At 39.8% G+C, this 21,969-nt stretch overlaps 3 protein-coding genes across 4 annotated transcripts; all 3 read right to left on the bottom strand.

Annotated features, from left to right (window-relative positions):
• Window positions 1-360: 360 nt before the first annotated feature.
• LOC104220191 (phosphoglucan phosphatase LSF2, chloroplastic) lies at window positions 361-21,513 on the bottom strand. Of its 2 annotated transcripts, XM_009771013.2 has the most exons (5): window positions 21,212-21,513; window positions 20,242-20,447; window positions 19,415-19,585; window positions 19,046-19,257; window positions 361-791 (listed from the first exon to the last, which is right to left on the bottom strand). In XM_009771013.2, the coding sequence occupies exons 1-4, from the start codon at window positions 21,495-21,497 to the stop codon at window positions 19,054-19,056; spliced, it is 867 nt and encodes a 288-aa protein (XP_009769315.1). In that variant the 5' UTR covers window positions 21,498-21,513; the 3' UTR covers window positions 361-791; window positions 19,046-19,053. The 2 variants fall into 2 exon arrangements, 1 of the variants encoding a protein (XP_009769315.1); XR_011406137.1 differs by lacking the exons at window positions 19,046-19,257; window positions 19,415-19,585; window positions 20,242-20,447; window positions 21,212-21,513 and adding an exon at window positions 11,657-15,183.
• LOC138887794 (uncharacterized) lies at window positions 13,286-14,171 on the bottom strand. Its single transcript, XM_070169580.1, has 2 exons — window positions 13,665-14,171; window positions 13,286-13,351 (listed from the first exon to the last, which is right to left on the bottom strand). The coding sequence occupies exons 1-2, from the start codon at window positions 14,169-14,171 to the stop codon at window positions 13,286-13,288; spliced, it is 573 nt and encodes a 190-aa protein (XP_070025681.1).
• On the bottom strand, window positions 14,242-14,703 carry LOC104220192 (uncharacterized). The gene has a single exon (XM_009771014.2). It carries the CDS (start codon window positions 14,701-14,703, stop codon window positions 14,242-14,244), a length of 462 nt encoding a protein of 153 aa, XP_009769316.2.
• Window positions 21,514-21,969: the final 456 nt, after the last annotated feature.

The raw sequence follows: 21,969 nt of genomic DNA on the forward strand, positions 1-21,969 counted from the left end.
GAGTTCTTGGAGGGAAGGATGCCGATGGTCTATTGGAAACAACCTCTCTACCCTAGGGTAGGGGTAAGGTCTGCGTACACACTACCCTCCCCAGACCCCACTTGTGGGATTATACTGGATTGTTGTTGTTGTTGGAGTCGTCCAATGTAATGTACTCAAAGCACTTTAAATTGATTCCCATTCAAGTCAATGGTCATCAATGAAGTGCTCCGAGTACATAACAGTGGAAGACTTCCCATTCAAGGAGACTGCAACGAGTCCAGCACCAACAGGTGTGATAAATCCAAAATGGTGAGGCTGCTCCACTTACATGTCGAAAAGGGTAGACGAAAGTTAAATGTAAGATCAAGATTCTCTAGATTATAGTGATGAAGTTGTTCTAGATGGCCTGTAAGTGAATTATATGAAATGTTCAAGTGAATCAAAGAGCCCCACCTCTTTCCTATCAACCTATTGTTCTAAGAACACCTCATTGTAAGAAGTACAAAAAGAGGACATAAACCCCCTCAACCTATTGGTCTACAGAACAAGGATAAACAAGGTGCTCCCCAATAATGAACTTTCAATTGATGGGCTCACTTTATTACAGGGGTATACAACTATAAAGAATCTACTGACCTAATATGTTACAGCAACATCTAATTCATATGTCAAATTGCATTTGAGACCTCGTAATTCTCATACCAGTCGTTTTATGCAACGCTGCAATAAAAGTTCCGAATTTGCAGCATGCTATAATGGGGCTTCTTCTCTTCAAGGGGCAGCTTCTCGCTCTCTGGAATACATCCATGCTGTAGGAACCAAATAGTATAAGATGTGTTAGTTTACACATATTGTGTCATTCTATGTAAAAGAGTAAAATTGGGTTTGCCTAGATGCATCAACTACACAGTGAATCACTAAGCAAGATCATTGTTAATATTATAGTTCCAATTGTAGTTACAATGTAACTCGAGATGACCTGACTGGAAGCACATCGCGAAAGATACAGCTACTGAGTTCTGTTTGCACATGGAAAATAATAACATTTACAAACTAAAAACAGTAATTCGCAGATCATATGCATACCATAAGGCCTAAAGCAAGCATCTTTTCTTTTGATTTTTTTTTTCTTTCTGGGGTATATAAAGACCCCTTCAAACTAGTCCCTCATTTTCAATTACGATCTTTAAATTCCTACGAACAACTTCTAAGTGGTATTATTACCCTCTTTCTCGGCCAACTCCAATATTAAGAACGGAAGTGCTTGTCATGCACAAATCCTTACTTGCCATATGTCAATTTCATTAAAATAATTCTCCATTTTTCCTTTTTATTTATGCTTTTCTTTTATTTATTCCTTTTCTTTCTTTTTCTTAGTCCATCTTCCTCTTCTGAAGCTTTTAATTCTGCAGAGAATTTTGGGGTTTCTAATAAAAGGAAAAGAAGACCAGCTGGTACACCAGGGGATCTAAATTTTTGAGACTTTTGAAAACTTGTATCAATTTTTAAGACAGAAGTGTTAAGATTGGTGTGAAAAGGACACTTTCATGTTAGTGTTTATTATTCAAAAGTAGGTTTAAAAAGAACCTCAAAGTTTTAGAATTATCAGAACACCCTTGAACGGGCCCCACCCCTATAAAAAAAAAAAAGAGAACCCCTCCCCCGCACTCATTCCATTCCCCATTCCCCATTCCCCATTCCCCATTCCCTTGTCACGTTTTTTTCTTCTTATTCTTCTTCTGTTGTGTTCAATCACTTCTTCTTTCTTCAATATTATTTTCTGACAGATCTGCTTCTTCGAGGTTCTTGTTCTTTATTGAGAAAAATTGGTGAAAAAAGAACAAAACATTTGGAGATCGACCCTTACACTATTGAAAAACACTTGACCATAATTTGCTAAATTGGCGAATGCATTACTTATGTTGTATGGGCAGAGTGTTGGCCAGTCAAAAACTCTCATGTCCACAAGATGAGAGTAGCAGAAATGAGGATGTTGAGATGAATGTGCGGACATACCAGGATTAATAAGATTATGAATAAGATATTCGGGTCAGGGTAGGAGTGACCCCGGTGGAGGACAAGATGCGGGTAGTCGAGAGTGTTTCTTTTGCATACCAGTAATATTGGTGTTAATCTTGTATTCAATTATTGTTAGATTTCTATTACTACATGTTCCTTTCACTTTGCTTTTCTTATTATCTTGTTGTTGTTACTACTTGTTACTAATGCTTTCTATCACTTTCCTTGAGCCGGTAGGGGTAAGACATGCGTACACACTACCCTCCTCGGACCTCACTTGTGGAATTATACTAGGTTTGTTTTTAGCGTTGTTGCTTATTTACTTCAAGGGAGATTTTTAGTCTATTTGCCACTGTTGGTAAGTAAAGATGAGTGTTTTAAGCTTGTTTTCTTCATCTGTAGTGTAGATATTGCAGATTTTCTGCCATTTTTTAAACTTCCTGATATAATCCTAGGTAATTGTTTCAAACATCCTAAAAGTCCATTCAAGACGTTTCAAACATCCTCTCAGGATGATGATTATTTTTACCAGATTTAGTTTAAAAAGTAGCATATCCATTCAAACCATCCAAAAAACAAATAATATTCACATAAATAAATTTAAACAAAAAAAATTAGCAAATCATCCATTCATACCAGCAAAAAAAATATAAAAGTATCCATCAATTACAAAGCATATCATAGTTCCATGTTCTTGTGAACGATGTCCACAGCTATTTTCTCACCAAACTCGCTATTCATCTTGTCCATCATAGTGTTGGTGATGAGGTGCTCAATGAACATTAAGCACCACACTCCACAACTATTATAGGTGTCATCACGTGGAAGATCAAAAAGCCTTTTAGGCAGTCATTCATCGTTCAGCGATTCTTCAGGCAAGTGCATGAAAAGGCCATTGGATCGGAGGTATCTTGGGAATAATGTGCCGATGGAATACAAAAATTTGCCCAACTTATCATCGATGTACATAGAGTATTGCAGTCATAAACAAGCATCCTCGACTATTCAATAAGAAATACAATTATGACATAATGATTCATCTCAATGTTGTATACACAGATGATCCTCTTCACACCATCCCAAGGTGGACCACCACATAAAGGCATTTTTCCTCGGGCGTACTCGAGATCATCCTATTGAAATTGATACTCATTTAATATCATGGACAAAGATGGAGCAGCATTCACCTTGTCCACCCGATCACATAGAGTATTATAGCATTCCTTCAAGATATAAAAAAATTTACAATCTAGGATGATATCTGTTTAATCATAGTGCTTGGAGTACCTTTTGTGTCTAATACGCATAAGGGCCAAGAAATTCTCCATATGTTGCAGGATCAAAATTAAATTACTAATCATATATACCGGTATTAATTATCCATCGGGAAAGTAAAAAATAAACCAGATCAGCAACATATCCATAAGGATGTTTCAAACATCCTCTAAGATGTTTGAAACTGCAAAGTGAAAATAATGAAGTCAAACATCCATAATAATGTTTAAACATCTTATCGGATGTTCAAAACTGAAAGGTAATAATAAATCAAGATGAAAAGTTTATGAATATGGTACCAACCAAAATTGAAAATCTTGCATATTCTTGAAGCCTTCATAATCGAATACCCCACATGCATATTATGTCTGAGGCCCCTTATTTTTGATAAATGCCATGAGGGCATTTTTCCTCTCCCAGTCAATCGGTTTATAAATGTCAACTTTCAGCCTCTCCTCACTGACTGTTATGGAGGTTTCTTATTCCTGGCCCTTTTCAGCATCCTTTCCATTTTTCTTCCTGTTAGCGGAAACGTAAAAGAAAGAATACAAGATTTAATGTGGTTCGGATCAAAATAATCCTACGTCCACCAGAGAACAGTTGTTTTTTTAATATTAACAAAGGAAGGGGAGAGTTCCCAATTACACTTAAGAGAATTTCTCTCTTAACTCTGTACTCACTACAATGTGTTGTATTATTTTTTGGATGATTTCTACAAATGAAGGAGTGCATCTATTTATAGAGGTAAAGACCTCCTCTTGATGTCATTGGTGACATCAAACTACCTCCTTTTGATGTCATGGGTGACATCAAAGGAGAAGCTTCCTCCTAGCATCCACACCAACTCTTTCCACCAACTCTTCCAATTGGCATGCCATTGTTGACTAAACATAAACCAACGCCTTCAATCTCCACCTTGGTTTGCGTTTCGAGCGTGCGTGTGAACAACTCTGGCCAAAACTTCTAAGCTTACTGGGCAACCCCGTTGTAAGAAACAAGAAGAATCAAACCATTGTTGAACATACCACCTCCACCTAACAACTGTTCTCTTCGGAGTTGCATCAGTTGATGCACACCCCCGCCAAGTCCTTGCAGTGTGCAAACTTAGCGAGTGGGACTATCTTGGTCAACATATCTGCAGCATTATCGTCTGTGATAACCTTCACGACCTTGATAGTTCCCTCTTCAACAACATCTCGAATAAAATGAAATCTGACATCAATGTGTTTAGTGCGCTCATGAAATCTCTGATTTTTCATTAGATGAATAGCACTCTGACTATCACATCTAAGAGTTGATTCCAGCTGAACCAAACTCAATTCCGCTACTAAACCTTTCAACCAGATAGCTTCCTTCACCGCCTCCGCTGCTGCCATGTATTCTGCTTCTGTCGTAGACAAAGCGGCAATCGACTGCAGAGTCGACTTCCAACTAACGGCACTGCCAACGAGGGTAAAGATGTATCCAGTTGTGGACCTTCTTCTGTCAAGATCTCCTGCATAGTCAGAATCTACATAACCGAGAATTGAAATACCTCCACCACTTTTTCGAAAGGTCAGACCAACACCAGAAGCTCCTTTGAGATATCTCAATATCCACTTGACAGCTTCCCAATGCCTCTTTCCTGGGCTGGACATGTATCTACTTACCACACTTACAGATTGAGCAATATCTGGACGTGTGCATACCATAGCATACATAATGCTACCAACTGCACTGGCATAAGGAATCTTTGACATATGCTCCACCTCATCCTCGGACTGAGGCATTTGTAACTCTGAAAGTTTAAAATGAGGAGCTAATGGTGTACTTACAAGCTTGCACGTATGCATATTGAATCTCTTGAGAACCCTTTCAATATACCTCTTCTGAGAAAGATGTACAACACCGTCTTCTCTTGAAATCTCCATACCAAGGATTTTCTTTGCAGCTCCTAAATCCTTCATGTCAAATTCCTTACTCAACAGTTTCTTCAAAGCATTTATCTCTGTAATGTTGTTAGCAGCAATAAGCATATCATCAACATACAACAGTAAATAAATCATTGAGTTACCAGACATCTTCTTGTGATACACACAGCTATCAAATGCACTCCTTGAGAATTCATGTGTAGTCATGAATGCATCAAACCTCTTGTACCACTGTCTAGGGGATTGCTTCAAACCATACAAAGACTTCTTTAGTTGGCATACGTGATCTTCTTTTCCCTCAGCTAGGAAACCTTCAGGCTGATCCATATAGATTGTCTCTTCTAGATCACCGTGTAAGAAAGCAGTTTTGACATCAAGCTGTTGAAGCTCCAAGTCAAATTGGGCAACCAATGCTAGTAGCACGCGAATTGAGCTATGCTTCACGACTGGAGAGAAAATCTCATTGTAGTCAATTCCCTCCTTCTGACTGAATCCTTTTGCAACCAATCTCGCCTTGAACCTAGCATCTTCCACTTCAGGAATTCCCTCTTTCTTTCGGTAGACCCACTTGCATCCAACTGTCCTCTTCCCCTTTTGTCTTTTCACTAAGACTTATGTCTGATTCTTGTGAAGAGACTCCATCTCTTCAGTCATGGCTAACCGCCATTGTACAGCATCCTTGCAAGAAGTTGCTTCAATATACAAGGAGGGCTCCAGATCCTTAATCTCTTCTTGTGCAGCTACGAACGCATATGCAATCAAGTTTGCTTGATCTATAAGGCGTTTCGGTTCTCGTGTCTGCCTCTTCTCCCTCCCCTTTGCAATTGTGTATGGTTCATTGACAGCAAGTTCTTCAAGGTCTACATCTTCTGACTCATCTTTAACCTGAGTCTCTTGATCCTTTTCCTTGGCAAGCTCCACCGGAAGCTCCACCTGCTCGTCGTTCTTGTTTCCTGAAAACTCCACGGAAACTTTACGGGGATCAAGTATAGAGGATTCATCAAAGGTGACATCTCTACTAACTATAAATTTGAGTAAAGACAAACACCAAAGTTTGTACCCTTTTACTCCATCCACATACCCTACGAATATGACCTTCTTAGCCCTTGGTTCAAGCTTTCCTTCATTAACGTGATAATAAGCTGGACACCCAAATACTCGTAAGTATGAATAGTTAGAGGGTTCACCTGACCATACCTCATTCGGAGTCTTAAAGTCAATTGCCGATGCTGGAGATCGATTGACAATATGAGCAGCAGTGTGAACTGCTTCAGCCCAAAATACTTTGGACATTTTGGCTTGTAGGAGCATACAACGAGCCTTTTCAAGAAGAGTTCTGTTCATTCTCTCGGCAACTCCATTCTGCTGTGGGGTATGCCTGACAGTCCTATGTCTTGAGATCCCATGAACCTTGCAGAATTCATTAAACTCTTCATTGCAAAACTCCAAGCCATTGTCTGTGCGAAGATACTTGATTTTCCGCTCCATTTGATTTTCAACCAAAATCTTCCACTCTTTAAATGCTTCAAAAGCATCACTTTTTGCCTTCAAAAAATGCACCCAAACCTTTCGTGAGAAATCATCAATAAAAGTGAGAAGATACCTCTTTTTGCCCTTCGATGGAAGTTTAGAGGGACCCCATAAATCTGAATGGATGTAGTCTAGCACTCCTCTTGTCTTGTGTTTGTCAGTGCTGAAGCTGACCTTCTTTTGCTTCCCTAGAACGCAGTGCTCACAGAAGTTAAGTGTGCTGATCTTCTCACCTTCCAAAAGGTTACGATTGCTCAACATCTCCAGTCCACGTGCGCTCATATGACCCAGTCTCATGTGCCATAGTCTTGCCTTGTCATCATTAGATAACTGCACTGTAGATGCATTTGCAGAGCCAACAATGGTGCTTCCGGCCAATGTGTAAAGGCCGTTCTCCAGCTTGCCTTTCAGCATGACTAAAGAACCTTTAGTCACCTTTATAGTTCCTGCTTCGCTCATGTACCTGTAGCCTTGTTCATCCAGAGTACTCAGGGAGATCAAATTCTTCTTCAGATCAGGAACATGACGGACTTGTGTAATAGTCCTCACGACTCCATCATGGCAGCGAACCCGAACTGAGCCAATGCCAACTATTGCACAAGTTGCATTATTGCCCATTACTACGGTTCCTCCACTTTTCTCATAGCTGCTAAACCAGTCTTTTCGGAACGTCATATGCAGAGTGCAAGCAGAGTCTAACACCCATTTGTTTCCATAACTACTATTATTATTACACGATGTTGTTAGTACATAATCATTATCAAAATCATGTACCTGTTCAACTATGGATGCACTCGCCTTTTCCTTGGACTTTGACATTGGGCAGTCTCGTTCAAAGTGCCCCTTCTTGCCACAACCCCAACACTCTGTATTTTTCTTGTTCACACGAGACTTTGATCTGTGCTTTGATTTGCTCTTTCCATGTTGGCTAGTCCGGCCTCTCACAAAGAGCCCACTGGCCTGGTCATCTCTATCTCCTTCAATGTGCCTCCGCACATCACTAGAGTTAAGTGACTGCCGCACTTGCTCAAGCTTGATAGGCTCCTTGCTATACATCATTGAATTCTCAATATCATGATATCCTGAAGTCAATGAAAATAGCAAAGCACATGCAAGCGTCTCCTCCTCCTTTTTAATTCCTGCAATCTGTAAGTCCATGACAAGTTTATTGAACGCATCTAAATGATCTTGTAACGAAGTACCTGACCCCATCTTAAATGTGTGAAGACGCCGTTGTAACAACATCCTTGTTGTCACTGATCGGTCTTGGTATAGCCCTTCTAGCTTTTCCCATAACTGTTTGGCCGTCTCTTCGGTACCCGTACTCACTTCACAAAGCACGTTAGGTGCAAGGGATAGTTGGATTGCACTCAATGCATCCCCTTCAATCTTCTCCTTGTCGGGAGTTGATATATCCTTAGGATACTTTCCGTCAATAGCATGGATTGAACCTTCCCTCCGCAGTAACGCCATCATCTGGATCTTCCAGATATTGAAGTTGTTGCGTCCACTGAATCTATCAATTTCAAACTTCATGGAACTCATCTTTGCTTGTTCTTCCTCCTTGGATCGTTAAAGAATCCTGTTGCTCTGATACCAATTGTTAGCGGAAACGTAAAAGAAAGAACACAAGATTTAACGTGGTTCGGATCAAAATAATCCTACGTCCACCAGAGAACAGTTGCCTTTTTAATATTAACAAAGGAAGGGGAGAGTTCCCAATTACACTTAAGAGAATTTCTCTCTTAACTCTCTACTCACTACAATGTGTTGTATTATTTTTGGGATGGTTTCTACAAATGAAGGAGTGCATCTATTTATAGAGGTAAAGACCTCCTCTTGATGTCATTGGTGACATCAAACTACCTCCTCTTGATGTCATGGGTGACATCAAAGGAGGAAGCTTCCTCCTAGCATCCACACCAACTCTTTCCACCAACTCTTCCAATTGGCATGTCATTGTTGACTAAACATAAACCAACACCTTCACTTCCTCTTTTAGTTCCTTTTTTATTCAGTATAAACTTCATCATTTTCATTTGCTCTCTCAACTGATCCAACATAACATTCCTCCGATTCATTTGCTTTTTTTCCAGACAATTGGGGCATGTGCGGGGATAGTGGATACTAGATGTACCCGCAACAACACGATCTTTTATTTCCTCACTCTTTTTTCCAATAAAAGAAGCTCATTTTTCATCATAACTAAAAACCTACCCCCCTCCCTGCCATTATCATCATCAAAACACATTTCTCTACCATCATCATAACCAAAATGTTCTTCCCCTATGCCATCACCATCATCGTCACGAATAACTTCTCTTATTTTACCAACTTCACCAACAGATTTTTCTCCTGTACTATTATCTCCTCCAACCACATAGCTATCTCCAATTTGTAAGGTTTGCAAACTACCCTTCTCTATCTTAAGGGTACATTTTGCTTAGGCTATCCATCTTCATGTAAGATAACAAGATTTTGAATGTAAACCTCCTTTTTTTTCAGCCTCTGTAAGGTAAAGAAAAGGGTGCACCACCTGGGAACAGAACGATTTATAAGCAAAGATATTAGAAGCATGCTTGAAACATCTTATAGATATTTAAACACTTTCTTCAGCATGCTTCAAACATCCACTAGAATGAGCCTTACCAGATTATCTTTGATTTGAAATGGATCAGGACTGTCCTTTTTTACTTTCTCAAACAACCACATTTTCATCCTCGACCATATCCTCACTTTTGGATTATCTTTTGACCACAAGGTATGGCTTCAAACGCCCAATCTTACATTGTGCGATCAAAAAGTAAATAGAAAATTATATAAATAACACAAAAATAGAAATAATGAATAAGATTTATTCAATTACAATGAAAGCCTAGGTGGTGCACCCTTTTCTTCATCCTCCAAAGGCCAAAAAAGGGAGGCTTACATCCAAAATCTTGTTACTTTACCAAACAAAGAGGACATGATGATGGATAGCTAAGTAAAGAGTTGGAGGGAGTGATAGTCTTAAGATATTTGGGCGGTGTCAAAATGTGCCCTTAAGATAAAGAAAGGTAATTTGGAAACCCCACAAATTGGAGATAGCTATATGATTGGAGGAGATGATGGTACAAGAGAAAAATTTGTTGGTGGAGATCGTAGAATAGGAAGAGAAGCTGTTTGTGATGATAATGGCGATGACATAGGGGAAAAACATTTTGGTCATGATGATGGCTGAGAAATGCATTTTGATGATGGTAATGGTAGGGGGAGATTTTAGTTACGATGATGAAAGAAGAGCTACTTCTATTGGAAAAAAGGGGTGAGGAAATAAAAGATCATGTTTTTTGCGAGTACATCTAATGTCCATTGTCCCTGCATATGCCCTAATTGTTTGGAAAAAGAAAAAGAGCACGAGAGGAATGCTATGCAAGATCAATTGAAAAAGTAAATGGAAATGATGAAGTTTATGCAAAAGACCATAGATGAAGAATTAGTTCACAAACTATCGAAGAGACTTGTGGTTCTTTTCCCGAGCAATTCGGGATCCTTTAGTGAAAAAAGGAACAAAAAGAGAAAGATAACCGGAAATGATGCTAAAAAGGGCCAAGAACAAGAAACCTCCATAGAAATCAGTGAGGAGAGGCTGAAATTTGACATTTATAAATTGATCGACTAGGAGAGGAAAAATGCCCTCATGACATTTATCAAAAAATGAGGGGCCTCAGACACAATTTACATGGAGAATGTTCGATCATGAAAGCTTCAAGAGCATCCAAGATTCTCAATTCTGGTTGGAGGATAAGGTACATATTCATAAGCCTTTCATCTTGATTTATTTTTACTTTCCATTTTCAAACATCTTATTAAAACATCCTTTTGGATGTGACACGTACTCTAAGATGTTTGAAGCATCCTTATGGATCTGTGACTGATCTTGTTTATTTTTACTTCCAGTTTCCTGCAGCATAATGATGTTTAATACTAGTATTTGTGGATTAATGATTTATTTATCTTGATAATGCAACATATAGAGGATTTCTTGGTCCTTATGCGTATTAGACACAAAAGGTACCCCAAGCACTGCGATCAACCAGATATCATCATGGATCGTAATTTTCTTTATATCTTGAAAGAACGCTATAATACTCTGTGTGATATGGTGGACAAGGTGAATGCTGCTCCATCTCTGCCCATGATCTTGAATGAGTACCAATTTCAAAAGAATGATCTAAAGTATGCTCGAAGAGAGATGTCTCTATGTGGTGGTCGACCTTGGGATGGTGCAAAGAGGATCTTCAGTGTATACAACATTGAGAGGAATCATTATGTCATAATTGTATTTCTTATTGAAGAGTCCAAGATGTTTGTTTATGACTGCAATACCTCTGTGTACACCGATAATAAGTTAGGTAAATTTTTATATCCCATCGACACAATGTTTCCAAGATACCTCCGATCCTGTGGCCTTTTCATGCATTTGTGCCCTTTTCATGCAATTGCCTAAAAAATCCCTAAATGATGATTGGCTGCCTCAAAGGCTCTTTGATCTTTCCACGGGATGACATCTATAATAGTTGTGGAGCATGGTCATTAATGTTCATTGAGCACCTCGTCACTAACACTCCGATAGACAAGATAAATGGCAATATTATTAGCGAGTCCAAGAGAAAATGGCTGTGAACATCTTTCACAAGAATATGAAACCATGATATGCATTGTAATTGATGGATATTTTTATGCTTCTTTGGATGGTATAAACTAAGTTGCTCAGACACGGGTGCGGTGTTCAACACGGGTGCGGATCTAGAGGTCGAATCCTTTGAGATGTAAATTCTAAAATTCGGGAGTACGGATCCTAGTATAGATACGGGTGAAGGGATCCGGCTAAAAATAATTCAAAAAAATAAAAATATAAAAATATCTCTAAATTATGAGAAATTTTGTGAAATACTTACCTATAGCTTGTACAATAACTACCCAGTAAAATCCCACATAGTGGGGTCTGGGGAGGGTAACGTGTACGCAGACCTTACTCCTGTCCTAATAGGGGCCGAGAGACTGTTTCCAATAGACCCTCGGCTCAGAAAGACGAAAATAAAGTAAAAAAACAAGAGGAGAGAATTCATTAGTAACTCCAATAGAAACCGTAATAGTAACATACACATAAAAACCGAAAGATGAATGACATGCAATAACAGTAACCATAATCTAAGGCCCGAGGCTAAGACAAACAACAAGAATAGTGTGGGTCCAACATAAACTGCAAGCCATCTAAGACCAACCCTAATCCAACCCCGCCTCACCCCCGGAATGAAGTAAGGAAAGCTTTACTACCCCTATCCTACAACCCTAAAGCTTGACCTCCAGGCCTTCCTATCAAGGGTCATGTCCTCGGAAATGTGCAGTCGTGTCATGTCCTGCCTGATCACCTCTCCCTAATACTTCCTAGGTCTCCCTTTACCTCTTCTCGTACCCACCACGGCCAACCGCTCACACCTCCTCACTGGTGCATCGAGGTTTCTCCTCTGCACGTGTCCGAACCATCTAAGCCTCGCTTCCCGCATCTTGTCATCCACAAGGGCGACGCCCACCTTCTTTCGAATATCTTCATTCCTAATCTTGTCTATCCTAGTGTGTCTGCACATCCACCTCAACATCCACATCTCTGCTACTTTTATCCTCTGGATATGGGAGTTCTTAACCGGCTTTGTCCCATACAATATGGCTGGTCTAACTACAGCTCTATAATACTTACCTTTGAGTATCGGCGGCACTTTCTTGTCACACAAGACTCCAGATGCAAGCCTCCATTTCATCCAGCCCGACCCTATGCAGTGAGTAACGTCCTCGTCGATCTCTCCGTCCCCCTGAATCATTGACCCAAGGTACTTGAAGCTATCTCTCTTGGGGATGACCTGTGGCCCAAGCCTCACGTCCCCGCCTACATCCCTCGACTCAGCGCTAAACTTGCATTCTAGGTACTCTGTCTTAGACCTGCTCAATTTGAAACCCTTAGACTCGAGAGTCTGTCTCCAAACCTCCAATCTCTCGTTAACACCGATCCTCATCTCGTCAATTAGAACTATATCGTCAGCAAATAACATACACCATGGCATCTCCCCTTGAATATGGTGTGTCAAAGCATCCATCACCCAGGCAAATAAGAACGAGCTAAGCGCTGAGCCTTGGTGTAATCCCATAACAACCGGGAAATGCTCTGATTCGCCTCCCACCGTCCTAACCTTAGTCTTAGCTCCATCATACATGTCCTTGATCGCTCGTATGTAGGCTACTGGCAGGCCCTTCGCCTCAAGACATCTCCAGAGCACCTCCCTAGGAACCTTATCATACGCTTTCTCCAAGTCAATAAACACCATGTGCAGATCCTTCTTCTTATCCCTGTATTGTTCCACCAACCTCCTAATAAGGTGGATAGCTTCCATCGTGGAGCGGCCCGGCATGAACCCAAACTGATTATCGAATATAGACGTCGTCTTCCTCACCCTCACCTCCACCACTCTCTCCCAGACTTTCATGGTATGGTAAGTAACTTGATACCCCTATAATTGTTACAACACTGGATATCACCTTTGTTCTTGTACAACGATACCACTGTACTCGACCTCTATTCCTCCAGCATCATCTTCGTCCTAAAAATTACATTGAACAACCCAGTCAGCCATTCCAATCCTGCTCTACCCACACTTCCAAAACTCCACCGGAATTTTATCTGGCCCGGTCGCTCTACCACTACTCATCTTACGCAATTTCCCCACGACCTCCTCCACCTTAATGAGCCTGCAATACCTAAAATCTTGGGGACTCTTCGAATGCCCTAAGTCCCCTAGCGCTATATCCCGGTCCCCCTCCTCATTCAGAAGACCGTAAAAGTACGTTTGCCATCTCTGCTTAATCTGAGACTCCCATCAATACTCTACCATCCTCGTCTTTGATGCACCTTACTTGGTCTAGATCCCAGGCCTTCCTTTCCCTCGCTTTAGCCAGCCGAAACAACTTCCTTTCCCCGCCTTTCTCCCCTAATTCCTCGTATAGACGGCTAAACACTGCATTCTTAGCCTCCGTGACCGCCAGCTTTACCTCCTTCCTAGCCACTTTGTACCTCTCTCTATTCGCACTCCTCTCCTCCTCGCTTGTGCTCCCTGCTAACTTCGCATACGCTACCTTCTTCGCCTCCACTTTACCTTGGACTGTGTCATTCCACCACCAGTCTCCTTGGTGCCTGCCAGAAAAACCCTTCGATACACCTAGCACCTCTCTCGCCGCCTCCCTCACATAGTTCGTCGTCGTCGACCACATAGTGCTCGCGTCTCCACTACTCCTCCAAGCTCTCATAGCAGATAACCTCCCCTCCAACTCCCGAGCTTTATCCTTGGTTAAAGCTCCCCATCTAATCCTCGGTCGGCCACGAGCATACCTCTTCTTCCTCTTCACCATAATGCCGATGTCCATCACTAAGAGCTTATGCTGAGTCGCGAGGGTCTCTCCCGGGATAACCTTGCAATCCTTGCACAACCCTCTATCACACCTTCTGAGGAGAAGGTAATCGATCTGAGTCTTCACCGCCGAACTCTGGAAAAGTCACCAGATGCTCCTCCCTCTTCGGAAAAGTCGAGTTCGCAATCACCAGCTCGAAAGCTTTAGCGAAGTCTAACAGCGAAGTACCTCCTCCGTTCTTATCCCCAAAGCCAAAGCCACCATGCACCTCGCCATAACTACCAACAGCCGCCCCAATATGGCCATTAAAATTCCCTCCAATAAATAACCTTTCAGTAGCTGGAATACTGCACACAATCTCGTCCAAGCCCTCCCAAAAGTGCCTCTTAACCTCCTCATCCAAGCCCGTTTGCGGGGCGTAAGCGCTAACGACATTGAGGATGCATTCACCGATCACCAACTTAATAAACATCAGCCTATCATTCACTTGCCTAACCTCAACCACAGACTCTCTAAGATCCCTATCCACAAAAGATACCCACTCCATTCTTACCCCTCACGACTCCAGAGTACCACAACTTATACCCATCCGCATTCCTCGCCTTCGTCCCTGCCCACCTAGTCTCCTAGACACAAGCTATATTAACCTTTCTCTTCTGGAGAATCTTTGCCAACTCAATAGACTTACCCGTCAGCGTGCCTATGTTCCACGACCCGATCCTCAATCTACAAGCTCCCTCTTTCCCCTTACCCTCCTTTCCTCTCGTCCCAACCCCTGACCCCCTCCCCACCCCTTACTCACACCCGATACCCCTCGAGGACATGACCTTGTTCTACCATCTCATACCACAGTCACTATACCTACGACAAACTCCGAAAAACACTAACACAGACCCAAACTAGAAAATAACCGGTTGCAACTACAAGTATTCTAATAATATGCTTAAAGTGATGCTAACTAAATAACCACAAATTAACTAACATAGAGAAAGACACAAGAAAACGGGAGGTACCAACTCCCGATGGAAAGAACCTGGAAATATGACTTGATGCGCCCGGTGATGCTCCGTTCTACTCGCCCGTATGCCTCGCACTTGCCTGGGCAGCCGCAGCAATTCCCGCGAATATAACCCGGGTGCTTTGGAACCCGACGTCCAGCCCTTTGTGACTGCCAAATGGCCTGCTCTGCTTTGCCCGTGCACCTCTCACCCGTCACCAAACAGCCACCAAAAGTGCCACCTGAAACACACACAACACAACACGGGACCAAGAAAAGGAGGGGACTGTCACCAGAACGGTCGTTGGAAAACAATGCCGGTCCGAGAAACAATGGTACAGCGAGGAAAGGTTTGACGAAAGGGAAACCTAGAGGAGGGTGGTCTGGTTGGGTCGGAAAAGCAGACGGAAGATCAGACGGCGTCGGTGGGTCGTCGGTCGCCGACCTAGCTGCTAGTAGGGTTAAAAGAAAGAGAGGGACGCGGGGAGAGAGAAAGGAGAAAGAAAGGAGAGAGAAAGAGAGGGACGCAGGGAGAGAGGAAGGAGAGAGAAAGGAGACGAGTACTTACCTGGACGAGTGCCGGCGGCGCTGTGGGTTTGCCGGTAGATTTGCCGGCGAGGATGAAGATGTTACCGTTATCGAAGAGAGAGAAACTAGAAGCTAGCTTTTCAAGAAAATATTTTGATTATAAATTACTCATATCAGTGAAAGCTCGGAAATCCGAGATTCGGTGATTACCTATAGCTTGTGAAGTGTGGATTTTTATTTCTCAAGTTGTAGACATGATTTCTAGATTTTTGTCCATTCTTGAATTCTCCTCCAAGTTAACTTTTATATAGTTATCTTCCATTTACAATTAAATATTAATTTTTATAATTTAGATTAGATCTCTAATTATTATTATAAAAATCAGACACTGTGTAAGTTTCACTACAAAGAGTACAATATTGTTAAATAATAATATTCAAATAAAGTTAAAGGTCTTTCACTTTCCCAAATTGTCGAACGCTCTGGCTTCCTCAATCTCAATTGCTGTTCTTTTTGCCCGATCAAGATGAGAAGCAGAAAGTAAAGGATTGATTTCCTAGATAGGGTATGCCATTTTCTTCAAATTTACCCTGGTTTTGATTTTGATTTCGAGAATCAAATTGTATCTTGTCTCAAATTTGCCGTCGTGGTAAAGTACTCAAAATCATTTGACTAGATCCGGTACGGAATCTACGAATCTCACACCCATACCCATACCCACACCAATGTCGTGTCAACACGGGTGTGTGGCACCTAAAATTCCATGTCAAAGCAACTTAAGGTATGAATGGATGATTTGCTAATTTTTTTGGTTCAAATTTATTTTTATGGATATTATTTGTTTTTTGGATAATTTGAATGGGCATGCTACTTTTTAAACTAAATCTGTCAAACATCCTGGTAGAAGTTTGAAACATCTCTCAATGGATGTTTGACCCCAACCCTGAACATCAAACATCATACTAGATGTTTGAAACATCTCAAAGGATGTTTGAAGCATCTCACAATATTAATTTGTTGATTCTACGGCTGACTGAACATTAATCCATGGGTCAAAAATATTAACATATTGAATACTTTGAATAATTGATCATTAACATATTGATTCTACGAATAATTAACCACCAACCTATTGATTCTCTGTATGATTAAACATTAACATATTGATTCTAAAAATACTCAAACATTAACCTATTGACTCTAGGAATACTTGATTGTAAGCATATTGAATGCTTATCAATAGTGTAGAATAGACTAAATATCTCCCTTGAAGTAATGCACAAGTCAATTTAGCATATCACGTTCAAGTGCTTCTCAATGGTGCAAGGGAAATAGGGACCAGGAGCGTGAATAGGTGAATGGGAAATGAGGGCTAGGAGCGGGAATGGGTGTTGGGGAGGGTTTCCCATTTTTTAGAGGGGGTGGGGCCTGTTAAAGGCCTTTGTGATAATTCTAAGTAAAAATTGCACGGGGCGCCCTATTTGGTCACCCCCATTTAACCCATACCCATTTTTTTTAAAACTTTTAACTTGCACCCACTTTTAAAATAACTTCAGCCCTCTTTCTCCTCCTCCTTCTCCTCCTTTGTTTTCTTCTTCTTCTTCTTTCTTTCTTTCTTCGTTCTCGTCGTCCAATTCATAATCTTATAGGGAATCGAAGGAATCCCCTAGACTTATTCTTTTTACTTTCTCATGTACATAATAATGATGTGAATGCTTGAATTAGTCAAACAATGAATTAAGTTGACAATGCTCAGCATATATCATGCTATAAATATCACTATTGTTGTTGTCAATTTCCTCACCAAGAAATCCAAAAGAAAAACAAGCTAGATATGGCTAAATACACAGCCTTTGTTGCCCTTCTCTTCTGTCTTCTCCTTGTCGCTACTACTGGTGAGTCAAATTAAGTAGCTTTTTTTTTAATCAAATTAAAGGATTGGGGATGTTCAGGATTGTCCCAAGATACAAAACAAAAACAGCTCTAGAGCTGAAGTTCGACAGTTCCAAAACAAAAACTTCAGCTCAAGTTCGCCAGTTACAAAACAAAAACTTCGCCAGTTACAAAAACAAAAACTTATAACAAAAATTTCAGCTCTAGAGCTGAAGTTTGCCATTTACAAAACAAAAACTTCAGCTCTCAGTTACAAAATGAAGTTCGCCAGTTACAAAAATAAAAACTTACAAACAAAAACTCGCCAGTTACAAAACAAAAACATCAGCTTCAGGCCCGGCTACTAGAATGCTGAAGTTTTGCGTGATTGCCTTTGCTACTTCAGCCCCGTATGCTGAAGTTATGCAAAAAAGCGGGTACGCTTGCAATTTTTTTTGCAAAGCGGGCACAAGTTAAAACGTGACACAAAAAGCAGGTATAGATGTAAATGCCCCTAATTCTAAACTTTGATGTTCTTTTTAAACCTACTTTTAAATAATAAACACTAACATGGAAGTGTCTTTCTCACACCAATCTAACACTTTTGTCTTAAACATTGATATAAGCTTTCGAACTCAAAAATTTAGAATCGTCAAGATACATTTACTAAAAAAAACTTGCAAAAATAAAATTTTAATCTTTTTTTCCTTCACGCTCTTTAAGAAAAAGATATACACTCTCTACGCCAGTTGGCCAAGAAAAAGGGTAGTAAACCACTTAGAAGTTTTTTTTATTTAGGGGGGGGGAGGGGGGTTGAGGGTGGTACTAAGAACCCCCCCCCCCCAAAAGCCCCCAAAACTTTATGGTCGTAATTGAAAATTAGGAACAAATTTGAGGTGGTCCTTATGTATTACAAATATTTTTCTTTTAAGGTTTCTGTATCCTTCAGTTTGACTCTTCTCGAACACCAAGTTGAGACCAGGTTTGCGTGCTTTCATGAAACAAATTTCCAGTGTTCAAGGAGAACTAAGAAAAATGAACAAGTGCTGGACTATCGTTCAGTTTTATACTTTTAGTGATGAAAGACATCCTAGGATGTTGAATACACATCTTTTATAGTCATGGCTATGTGAGCCAAAAAATAGCACCTTTATTTTTCTAATCAAACTTTCAACTGTAAATGGAAAAGTGAATAGAGAATACTTTCATACCAAAGAGTCTTGGGTGACAATTGACACACATAAAAACAATGATGTATTTTCTAGTTGTCGAGGAAAACAAAAGCCTTTATCACTTGAATGATGGTCTTGCAATATCTTCCTAGGATAAGCTTATATCACCCAACAGACTCGAGCATGGTAAACATGAAGCAGAATAATTCCCAGAAATTGAGAGAAAATCCAAGACAATAGTCAAATGATGGATTAAGGAATACCTATCCATAATAATAATAATAATAGAATAAAAGGATGAGCTAGAGAAATAGCCTAACCAGCATTCTCAAGTGTCACGAAGGCCCCGGACACGATCTTGAATCAGTTTCCTTTCCCAATCTGCTACATCTGCAAAGGCATAATCTGGTAGATTCTCAAACGGCTCCTTCCACTGATCATTTTTAGCCAAATCATAAGTAGCTGCTCTTATCGACCTTTTGTTGGGCCCACAGGGTCTCTTTGATGTGAGTGTATCATAGGCGGTATTTAGCTGCTCAACAAGCACTTCAAGATATCAGGACATAGTGCTATTAAGAGTTGCTAATGCGCTTTAATTAACAGACAAAGGATAGCAGGAATATTGATTCACAAATAATGTTTCTGAATTTGGAAAAAATTTAATGTTCATATAAAAGGTGAAATCTTACATCCATTCCACAGAACCAGAACATATAAGCAATTGAAACAGCAGGAGCCCTTCCCAATCCAGCAGTGCAATGTACGTACACTCTTCCTTTTCCTTCTGAAATTGCCCACTCTAGCAATGAAACAGCTTTAGGTAATACACCCCTTAAGGAATCTGGATCAAAATCTTTTGCCTGCAATTAAAGTTTTGCGATGATCAAAATACACAAAATGAGTGGGGTGTCTTGGAAAAAATAATATTGCAAAACCTAAGAACATTTTATTTTCTTAGGCTAAAAACCTGGAAAAAAAAAAGAAGTATTTTGAACTCCAGAATTCTTAATGGAAAGAAAAGAAAAACAACCAAATGGTGCCCTTCTTCTATCACATGTCTATAAACTATATCCACTACGCCGAAAACGTCAAAGCCTAGTTATTTTCTATAACCAGGAATTTTTGGATATGGAGCCAGAGCATTATATGTACACTATAAAAACAAGTCTGCAAGATTCTGAAATATGGACAGTCACTGATTTCCTGAATCAGTTATCATTGCTAGGGAAATATAATGCATACCTTACATATTTGATGTTAGCGCTTCATCTATTGACCATAACAACGGCCAAGATAGTGAAGTATAGGATTAACAAAAAGTAAACTAGTTCAATTCACATCAAAGTTGTTGACCATTGAAGGGAATACGTGTTATCATTATTTCACAAAGCTGAATATTATAGTGTAGACCAATGGTTTAAGGGATAGAGGTCTGTGTTCTATTTCGTGCGACCCACCTCCTAGAAATGTTAAGTAGCCCCCCCCCCTCTCCCAAAAAAAAAAAAGATTTACTCACAGGCCTTCTCATGTGATGAATTCCAAGCTCTGAACATCTTCTGACTATAGACTGGAGGTCTATTCCCCAAAACTCAATATCTTTGTCCTGCTGCAAGTTTAGTATAAAAGCGACATTCTCCTCTTTTTTCAAATGATCTATATCTTCAACTTTCTGGGGCTGGGAGCCAACTATGAGATTTTCTGTTATCAATGTGTAGTTCATTCCTGTAGTGAAAGGAATATAATTGTAAGGTGTCTATCAAACCTTCTTTGTATAGCTATAATCTCTTGGTGATAAATGTCATTAATTAATTATATAAAGAAACACAGGTTATAGAAGAGCAAATATTTGGATTTTAGCATCATTGTATGGCCCAATCTTAAGAAATCAACTAATTCAATATAGAGCAATAGCATCACACATTGTACATCAGATGCTCCTCTCTGACCATTTTTATGACAAAAGATATAGATCCATTAAGCAAGGGGCTTATTTGGGTTCGTCCATTGTTAATATTGACCATAGTTTTAAGTTACAGTAGTCACTTCTCAGATTCAACCTTGAGTAGGAATGTAAAGTTTTGTGTTAAAAAGTTATTTTAGAAAAAAAGAAAGGGGGAAAAGGGCGATCTAACACTTTAATCTTCTTCTTTGTACATAAACAGAAGCTTGGCCTACATAAAGTCATAAAATATGTACATAACCCAGTATTAGAAAGCCAAAGAGTAGACCAAGATCCACTTTTCTAGGGGCATCAAATTCAGTTAAAATGCTAAACCCACCTCCTTCTAAAAGTTAAGTTACTAACACCTAAATCTTCTTAAAAGGTAAAACAAAATTAAAAAAGTTACTAAAAGAGAATTAACAATATGAAAAAGAGCATCTCTAAACGATGTAACTAGAAATTACTGAAACTGCTACATAATACAGAAGAAACATTGTTGTTATGCTGGTAAATAAGCAAATCTGATTTTGGATCAGCGAAATACCAAGATCATGGTGATATTCGTAAGGGTTCCTCATCATTCGCTTCATAGCTAAGTTGTATTCCTCCATCTTATTACTTGAGACGCTACTGCTAGTATAGTTTTCTTCAACTTCACTTTCAGGAAGTTTGCAAGAAATTGGGACGGACGAGTTTGCATTTTTCTTGGTTAAAGAAGGGACTAAAAATGGATTCTTTTGAAGAGGGAAGGTTGTTACAAGCCATGGAGAACATAAGCAGCAGGTGGAGTTCCAGAGAGTTCCCATTTCTCTCTTGAGTTCCCCTATCATATTTTATTTTCTATGGTCACTATTTGACTCAAGTCTCAATGCCGCTGTTTCCACAGTCATAGCATATTTTGGGCCTAAAATGTATGGGCTTACTCAAAATTGCCGCCCCATGAGTCCAAACCATCTCACCTTAGACTCGATGGAGTTTGAACTGCTCCATTCATGGAGTTTGAATAGCAGATTCCAAACTCTTCTGGGTTTTCAACATCCAAAACTGTTAAAATGTTCAAATTTTAGTAAAAGTTTTTCGTGTTTTAGCTACATATTTTTTTGTCACGATTTATTTTGCATTAAAAAATGGTTAAACTTGATTAGCAATCCAAAAGGTAGCTATTTGCCAATTTCTCACACAAAATCCGTTGTAGTATGTACATACACGTGCATCTCATTTAATTATTGTCAAATTATATAAAAATACTAATTCAAAAGATAATATCACCAAAATAATCCTAAAAACTTAAAAAATTGAAAA

This window comes from Nicotiana sylvestris, chromosome 3 (assembly GCF_000393655.2).
Source record: "Nicotiana sylvestris chromosome 3, ASM39365v2, whole genome shotgun sequence".
Lineage (NCBI taxonomy): Eukaryota > Viridiplantae > Streptophyta > Magnoliopsida > Solanales > Solanaceae > Nicotiana > Nicotiana sylvestris.